The following is a 9,374-nucleotide window of genomic DNA, read 5'->3' as shown; positions in this document are numbered from 1 at the left end:
TCATTGCTTTAACTATTCAACAACGTGCACTCAAATATCCTGTGAGAGCAATCCTGAGACTGAACATCAGGTGGCGCTATATACTTACAATCAATTCAAAGTTCCTGCAGAGGACTGGTTTGTTATTTACAGTTATTTTGTAGGAGAATGCTTTCATTGATTCTTTTTCATCAAACACCTACAGTACAACATTTTTCTGTCATTTTTTTGTTATTAATCTGATAATTTATGTTATCATTATACTGCCTTACACCTCATACTTACTAATAAACATGCCGGACATAAAATCCTTTAAAAAAGAGTCTGGTCTGATTTAAATTAACAAGCACACATGAACTGCAAGTCACCAGCACACATTTCAGAGCACAGCATAGTTACTCTAAAATAAAATAGAATAGAATATAATTTGTCTATATCTCTAACATGATATAAACCTTAAATATCTTAAGAACACTAAACGGTCTTCTAAACACAGATCTGAATTGTTCTGTATGTATCATCATCACATGTACTATGTTGTATACTAAAGATTCCATATTTTTAACAAACATACCAGCTGTGCATAAAATTGTAATATTTCATTGTAGTGCCTTTATATTTGATACATTCAATAACATAACATATACAAAAGTGTGCAAATATCAGCCTAGTTCAGCTAAGCTAATTAGGCTTATTATTAGGCTGTTTTTGTTGTTATTATTATCATCATCATTATTATGCCAGATGAACCGATGAGTTAAATAATGATTTTCAATGTAAAGAATTATGTTCTTAAACTACTTTCTTTCTGCATGTACTGTAGGCTACAAATGTAGACCTATGCTTTTTCTATCGTCTGTGTGTGATAGTGTGTGATATTTGTGTCCAGTACGATATTTGTTTCATATTGATTTTCAGAGCCTTACAGTCAGGACACTAATACGAATGTTATTATTAAACAAGCTGTTATACAAACTACGTGGAAAAAAACTTACTTCATAAAAAAAACCCTTCCTCTTGATGTCATCAGATAATTTCTAAAACGTTTAGGCCTATTCTACTTTTTAATTGTGTGCTTCGGTATACAAGGAACGCAGATCTATTATTTATTTATTTATTTTTATTACATTTCACTAAAGTAACTTTTTGGATAGATAGCCTAAATGTTTCAGAAAGTAAGCTACAATTTCTCTGTATTTAAAACACCCCCCCCTCCTCTCACAGCACTGCTTCACTTCCACTCACTTCACTCGCGGACAGGCCCGGATTAAGAATTCAGAGGCCCCTGGACACAATGTCTTGTAGGGCCCCCCTCCCCACCCACACAATCAAGCTTTTGAATTTCAAAATTCGATTCGATTGCTCGATTCGATTCGATTCGGTTATTTGAAGACTGCACAGGGGTGGGTTGTTACGTCAGTGCTTTCTACACCTGCGCTTGACCAATTATTTAATTTTATTTAAATTAATACAAATATCAGCATGCTTTTTATTGGTTATTAGGGCTGTAACAATATGTGATATGAAACCGAAATCAGACACTCAGATCCACAAACCTGTGTCGCGGTGTGAGAAGGCAGAATCGCGACATGTCCCTTCCAACTCCCAGAGTTATCCTTCCCGTCCAGATCCAATGCTACCACATCTTTAAATTACTATTAGTATTATTTGAAGTTAACATTATAAAATATGTAGAGGGCAATTCCGCGCTAAATACCATGGCATTGTGTTGGCGTTATGGATGTGACAGTTTTGCGTGGAATTGCCCTAGACCTACACCACAAAACTAGTTGAGGATAAATTCTTTAAAAATTGGGCAATTCCAACATTATGGATCACATCTGCAGTAAAAACTTGAAATATAAATTCTCAGAAAATGCATTTACTACCAATATATTGAAACGTCTGTTTATATATCCATACTCCCTTAATAAAGGCGTCCAGACATTAGAAAATATCAGTCTACACATGCGTTTTAAATTTAATATGAGGGAAATACACATGTGTTACGGACGTGACACAAAAAAATCTTTAACTTTTAGGTGGAAAAATCATTTTAATCAATGTTTCATCAACCAATTGCCCGGATTTAATAAATAAGTAGTAAATATAGCAGACAATAGATAATCACGACACGGAGGCACCGGCGCGTGAACTGGAGCTCGTCTCATAAATGAATGGAAACTAAGTGTATACAATAGACTACTTGCCTCACAGACCTGAGAAATATATCTATAGAAAGTTTAGAATGTGTACTTTTAAACAGAACAATTCAAAACGAAAGAAAACAGACTGCTCTCTGCTTATGTGAACCGGGTTTGGTGTATCGTTACAGCCCTATTGGTTATACATGGTGTCATTATCTGAAATGTAAAGAAAATTCTTCCTCGCTTGGGCCCCAAGTGCGCATGGGCCCCTGGGCCGTTCCCATAATGCCCACTGGGTAATCCGGGCTTGCCCGCGGACACATGAGGAGATGATCACTGTAACAAGATCTCACAATAGAATGCCTGTCCAACTGTCCAACGCTATCTCACAACCAATTCGTACGAATTCGTACGAGTGATGAAAAGGTGGCTAATTCGTACGAGTTCGTACGATCTCACTTGTACGAATTTGTACGATTTGTCTAAACCCACATGATGGGTAGGTTTAGGGATGGGGTCAGGGGTAGGTCATTCGTATGAATTCATACGAATTGGGCAATTCGTAAAATATGTACGATTTAGCAAAAATCGTACTAATTCATACGAGTGAGGTCGTATGAATTCATACGAATTAGCCACCTCAATTCGTACGAATTGCCGTGAGATCAGGCTGAACTGTCTCTTACAAAATTAGGCCTGTCCAACTGCTCGTTCAGATATTTAAGATGAGAGTTATTTAAGATTATAATAAATTTAAAGTCTGCTGTCAATAAAATGATTTCAAGAGAGAGTCGCCTACATACTTGTTCCTTTTACTCTTATTTTATGATTATGAAAAGTGTCTCATCATGAAATTGTCACAGTTCTGTCACCTCGGTCTGGATTTTCCTATGGGTTTGTGACAGGGCTGTGACACGCCCTGTTTGTCATGTGTTTATGTTCAGTCTGGTCCTGTGTGAGCACATGAGTGTCTTGTTGTTTCTTGTGCCATGTGCTCTTGTCTAATTGTCAACCCCGCCCATCTTGTTATTTCGTTATTGGTTTATTTCCCCCACCTGCTTGCCTTGTTACCTCTTTTCTTTGTTAGTCTATTTAATCGCCTTGTGTTTGCTGTCTGGTGCCGATTCGTTGTATTGTTACGTGTTCCAGTTTGTGGCCTCTCATTTATGCCTAGGGTTGGAGTTTGTACCTTTCCAGTTTGGCATCCGAATAAATCACTCTGCATTTGAATCCATGTTTCTTGTCTACTTCACGTGACAGAAATGGTTTAACTAACAAAACAAGTCAGGAAGTCTTAAATAGGAAGAAAATTAATCAATGAGGCCCTTTTTTTTATATATATATATATGTATTTTATATATGTTTTATATAATATATAAGATTTTTAATATATCTTTGTTAATATATCTTCATTGCCTAGAGATATTATTTTACAAAATTCAAAAAGTAGTCAAAGCAGAACATCTAACAGAACATAAGTTGTTTATTTTTTACAACATTGTGTGCTTAGTTTTTTAATTAACAAAATGTCAATCTTCATCTTTATAACAGAAGATACAATACAACAATTTTCAAGATACAGTAAATCTTCTTCAAATATGTAACAGATTGTCACCTTAAAAACAGTCATTTGCGTGGTGGAACAAGACATAGATATATTTCCCACGTATGTGAGGCTAGTAGCCTATACGCTGTGTTTGTTTATTTTTGAGACGCGATCCAATTCACAGTCCAGCGCGCCCTGATTATTTTATTTTACAAAAGCACAGTTTTACAAAAGCACAAGTTTTCTTGTTATTGTGAGTTTACACAAATAAAAGTAGTTGCGACTGATGCATTATTCTTTTCTGTATGGCCAGAAATTGAGTATTTTAAGTTGTTTCCACTGTTTATAGGAAAATGCAAGTAATCGCGTCGGCGCCTCCATGTCATGCAGTGCGCGCTCCACACTCGCACAAACACTTGGATATGCGCCAAATAAAAGCGAACATTTATCTATGTTAAGGTTAGAGCGAGCGGCCATGCTAGACGGATGAGTCCTTTTTCATGTTTAACGAATCAAATCATGCATTTGCTTACCGCGAGTAAGCGCTGCTCCAGTTTGAAAAAGGCGGCTGAAGCGAGAAGTTAAAAGCATAAACGGGCAACGAGAGAGGGGCCCCACTAAGGGGGATGCGGAGATGTTGCTGCGTCTTTATATTAACATTCCTGATTGTTTGAATGATCAGCCCTCGGGGGCCTGGCAATTGCCTGGCTTGCCTGCTAGTCCAGTCATTTTATGAAAAAAGGTTGAACAAATTGCAACAGAAGCAAACTGAACTGATTTTGTATCCTCAATATGTCCTGAGTAAGGAAAAAAGAAGTCCCGAAGAATCCCATTAGGGGAAAGTTTCGAAAAAGACCCAAATATAGCCTATTCATACGCCTATTCATTATTTTTCTTACGTGATAGGGTAAACATTTTAACCTTTCATATCACCATGAAAATTACTGAGTTGATTACTTACATCAAGACAAACAAAAAATGTATTGCAAGTTTTTTTTAATTGTTTGTTAACATGGACAAACGGTGCATAATCTAATTACAGATGTGCTAATTTGCATAAATACCACAACAGATCTAAACATTGGGTATAGTCAGGTGAAAATGTCTTGTTGAATCTTGTTGACATATAACAGTAAAATACTTAATGTTAAGGTCTGAATGGAACCCATTTAGGCTACCCATGAACATTAATACATAGAGGCAGGAAGAAGTACTTTAAACCAGCCTTTATTAATTATTATTGCAGAGATGGGGTTTGGGGCTGGGTCCGTGGGACTGTTTCTGGGGATTCACTTTTTATTTTACTTACCTTTTGTCTTCTGCATTCTCCTTACCATTGTCTCCTGTTCTTCCCTCAGACTCGTCCCCAGAAACAGTCCCACGGACCCAGCCCCAAACCCCATCTCTTAAAAATGAATAAAGGCTGGTTTAAAGTACTTCTTCCTGCCTCTATGTATTAATGTTCATGGGTAGCCTAAATGGGTTCCATTCAGACCTTAACATCAAGTATTTTACTGTTATATGTCAACAAGTTTCAACAAGACATTTTCACCTGGCTATACCCAATGTTTAGATATGTTGTGGTTTTTATGCAAATTAGCACATACGTAATTAGATTATGCACCGTTTGTCCATGTTAACAAACAATTTCAAAAATCTTGAAATACATTTTTTGTTTGTCTTGATGTAAGTAATCAATTCAGTAATTTTCATGGTGATATGAAAGGTTAAAATGTTTACCCTATCACGTAAGAAAAAGAATGAATAGGCGTATGAATATATATTTGAGTCTTTTTTTAAACTTTCCCCTAATGGGATTCTTCGGGACTTTTTTTTTCCTTACTCAGGACATATTGAGGATACAAAATCAGTTCAGTTTGCTTCTGTTGCAATTTGTTCAAGGTTGACCCCCATTTTGGCTTAAAATGACTGGACTATGCCCTATTGCGACGCCTGCTTCAGAGCCGCTGCTTTCACTTCTATCCACTTCAGCCGTGGACGCATCTGAGCGCAGTTGATCTCTGTGACAAGATCTCGAAACTTCAGCTGATCTCTCAGATATGCAAGATGAGAGGATACTTACTTGCAATACTTGTGCTCCCACTTTTGAAACATTGCATTTGCAGTGATGTGGTGAACTTTGATGGAGACATCAAGGACTTTGTAGTTGGTAAAAGTAAGTTGTTCGTTCTTACTGACCATCGACTACATCAGATGAGCCTCGATCTTTCTGAGGAGAAGAGGAAGGACATCACTAATGCCACTCATCAAAATAGAGTCAACATTGTAGTGCCTTTTGACGACAACGACACCCTGATAACCTGTGGGACCTTTAGAGATGGATATTGTGAAGTTCTTGATCTGAATGACATTACAAAGAGTATTTACTATGAAAGTGGTATCTCGGTAGGACCGACACAGAATGAGAAATCTGTTGCGTTCATAGCAGGTCCAAGTACCAGTAAGTATCTTTTGGTTGGGAAAAAGGACGAACAAACAAAACCTCAAGATTCGTATCCTGTTGTTAAATTGTGGAACACTTTACAGTCTCAAAGTGGTGGGATTTTCAACTACATAGAAGAAGCATCAGCCCCCTTCATCCAGAGCAGCGCTAGAGATGTGGAGTTTGTTGACGGATTCCAGAGAGTTTCTCCCTCAGAGTCCTACTTATTTCTCAATGCAGAGACTGACTCGGAGAGGAAAGTGCACGTCCTGCGGATAGACAGCAATAAAAGAAAAAAGACAGACATCTTTAAATCCCTACAGGCTGCAACGATAGAGTGCTGCAATGATAAAGCTCGTCCAGTGCTCGTCTCCTCCACCGTTATTCCCTCAGGGAACGGTGTTATTTGGGCAGGAGTGTTCAGTGCGCAGAATCAGCAGGATCCGGAGAACACCGCGCTGGCTCTGTACGACATCAGTAGAGTTCAAGGCCGAGTGAAGGGTTTCTGCAATACTGGTGAAAAATGTGAATCTGAGGTTGGAAAATCAGCATTTATGTGCTCAAGATGCTTTTTAATTTATTTTAATTATTTATTATTATAAAAAATGTTTTTTTGTACAAATGTTTAGTTGTTCTACCGATTTGAGTTATGTTGTAATAGAATATATAATATGTTGCATGACAAAACTTGATTTCACTATTCACCAAAGTCATAATATTTTTGTTCTTTGTGTTGCAGAGTGGTAGTAACCTTCAGCCGCTCTCTGTGGTGTTCAAGTACAGCTCAATGTCATCAGTGGCAGCAGTTAGAAGTGGATCCTGGATTTTGTTGTTCATAGGAACCAGTGATGGACAACTGATAAAGGTCTGTCTCATATCTTATTTTTGACTAATTTCTGAAAAACCCTCCTCTGTAGAAAGAATAAGGCTGTAAGTAAGTTTTATGTTATCGTGTCATTTATGTTATTCACGTGGTCATGAAAATGGACTCTAGGTTTAAAAATGGTCATGACATTAAAATGATAGGCCTATAACTACTGCAAACACAACAAGTGGTTTCTTTACCAAACTTACTATTGAGAGCAAAAATAATAATAGATCTGTGGATTTGGCCATTCACATATTCCATAACGAAACGTCTTAACCAGCATTTAGCTCAAAGAAACACTAATCTCTATAATGGTAACTTGATTTTTAAAAAATGCATTATTACACAAAACAGAACTTGAAACATAATTAATATAATAAAACATAATTATATATATTTATAATACTGAGACCCATCACTTTCAACTATTTCAATGGTGAGTACACACAATGTCTTTAGTACACTTCAATATACTAGACGTACATTTATTGCTATTTTGTATGTATTGTTTTTATTATTATTCTGTTGTTGGTGGAACTGAAGAGTTTTTGTGACTTTAGGCAAAATGCAAATGGGTTTTTAGTGTAGTTGTATGCTGGACTATATTGTGTTTTGGTATTGTTTTAAATTATATTATATATTTAATTATATATGTTCTGGAAACGTTCCTGGTGATTAATATGACATCATAAAACAACATGTATAATCATTTTATTATACAATTAGATAAATAGTGCTTTAAATTTCATGCCAACTACCCATATATTAAACCTTTATTTAGTTGCAATAAAATCATTGTAAAAAAAACAATGCATAAAGTGAATAAAAGTTAAGAAAATGAGGTATCCATGTGGGGGTGGCTGGGGGTATTATCACAAAAATTATTGGACCTACACACAGATACTTGGAAAAATAAATGAATAATTATAAGCAATGACTAATAATGTGCTTTATAAATTGCTCATATTTTCACTCTGACTCTCTTTTTGTGTCTTTATATTAACAGTCTGTTTTAGTTTCTGTTAGATCTGTAGTTTGTAACTTAGTTTCTGCATTTCTGAGAAACTTGAGCACTTTTGTGGAATCTGTGAATAATCATACGGTGATAGGTACTCGATATCTTAGTGACACGAATAAATTACATGAATAAAGCATCACAATCATATAATGATTTGATTTGAGTAAAGTTTGGATAATGATGCGGTTTGTATTTTTAGCTTATGTTGGATGAGAAATTCACACCAGGCTGTCCAATAGTGCTGTACAAATCTGATGATGAACAAGCAGTGCTTCCCAGAATGCACTTTGATCCAGCAGATTTCAAATATATCTACATCGCTCTGAGGAAAGAGGTGAGGTTTAGAAATGTGCAATTAACAATCAACTGTATTACATTGAATCATCATACTTGTCTCTTTCTGCTCATGTTTTTGATGTAGCTCAGAAGAGTGTCTGTGGTTCAGTGTGATAAATACAGATCTCTGAAAGACTGCAGAGCTGCTCTGGATCCTCTCTGCGGCTGGTGTGTGAACACACAGAGGTGATCTGCCTTTATCACATGGGACTTTTCACATCACACATGCAATCTGCTTATCATCACTTAAAATGGTTTCTTGTAGAACAGTCTTTTAAATTATTATCATCTATATGGACACGGTGAGCAGTGTGCAAACAGATCTGTACGTGATAAATTGATGATGTTTTTATCCAGATGTTCTACTCAAGATGAATGCTCAAATACTTCATGGGTGTCCATCCCAAAAAACTCTCTTAAGACACAGCTGCTTTCTTTTCAGATGACAGAGAATTCTTCTAGAAAGGTAGAGGGTCATAATCTGGAAGTATTTGTCATAATTTAGGGAATATATTTAAGAAATAATTTATAAGATCAAACATTTCCTTCTCCTACACAGATTACGCTACATCTTGCCTTGAGTCTGGAGAGCACAGGAAATCCCGCCTTCTCATGTTCCTTCACCACAGGAAGTGTGAATCTGTGTGACGGGTCTGATCTGACTGCAGTTTTCCCAAACTGCTCCTGTAGTTTTCCTGACCACATACTTTATACTGGAGGTTGGCTTTCTATTAATATTAATGAAGTTGTATGTGCACTATTATACAGTACATTTTTGTAGACAGAATGTGATTTTTTTTTATAACATAAACATTTTTTTTATACCATAAACATTTTTGATAATATCAGATAATATCAGTTTCAGAAGTTTCTGCTACTGTTACCATTAAGGATCAGAAGATCACAGAGACACTGACACTGAGGAACTGCTCCAGTATCACAGAAAACACAAATGCTTCTTATACACAGTGAGAAAATGAAATTCAGTGTGAAGAATTGCATAGTACAGAAATGATAACACAGAGCTTTATAGGTTA

The 9,374-nt window shown here is 36.3% G+C and overlaps 1 protein-coding gene across 2 annotated transcripts in view; it reads left to right on the top strand.

Moving 5' to 3' along the window:
* The first annotated feature begins 5,639 nt into the window (after nucleotides 1-5,639).
* Nucleotides 5,640-9,374, top strand: part of LOC307157146 (plexin-C1-like) — a 153,307-nt gene continuing 149,572 nt past the window's right edge. Inside the window, exons 1-7 of one of the 2 annotated variants that reach the window (XM_079868929.1) lie at nucleotides 5,640-6,651; nucleotides 6,855-6,980; nucleotides 8,201-8,335; nucleotides 8,423-8,523; nucleotides 8,695-8,803; nucleotides 8,897-9,056; nucleotides 9,197-9,305. In XM_079868929.1, coding sequence (XP_079725055.1) covers nucleotides 5,740-6,651; nucleotides 6,855-6,980; nucleotides 8,201-8,335; nucleotides 8,423-8,523; nucleotides 8,695-8,803; nucleotides 8,897-9,056; nucleotides 9,197-9,305 — 1,652 coding nt within the window. In that variant the 5' untranslated portion in view covers nucleotides 5,640-5,739. The remainder of the gene's footprint in view (nucleotides 6,652-6,854; nucleotides 6,981-8,200; nucleotides 8,336-8,422; nucleotides 8,524-8,694; nucleotides 8,804-8,896; nucleotides 9,057-9,196; nucleotides 9,306-9,374) is intronic. The other variant, XM_079868930.1, reaches the window with a different exon arrangement.

Source organism: Squalius cephalus, assembly GCF_949319135.1.
Source record: "Squalius cephalus genome assembly, chromosome: 4".
Classification (NCBI taxonomy): domain Eukaryota; kingdom Metazoa; phylum Chordata; class Actinopteri; order Cypriniformes; family Leuciscidae; genus Squalius; species Squalius cephalus.
The sequence above is the reverse complement of the archived record's forward strand: the minus strand, read 5'-3'. Positions and strand labels throughout refer to the sequence as shown.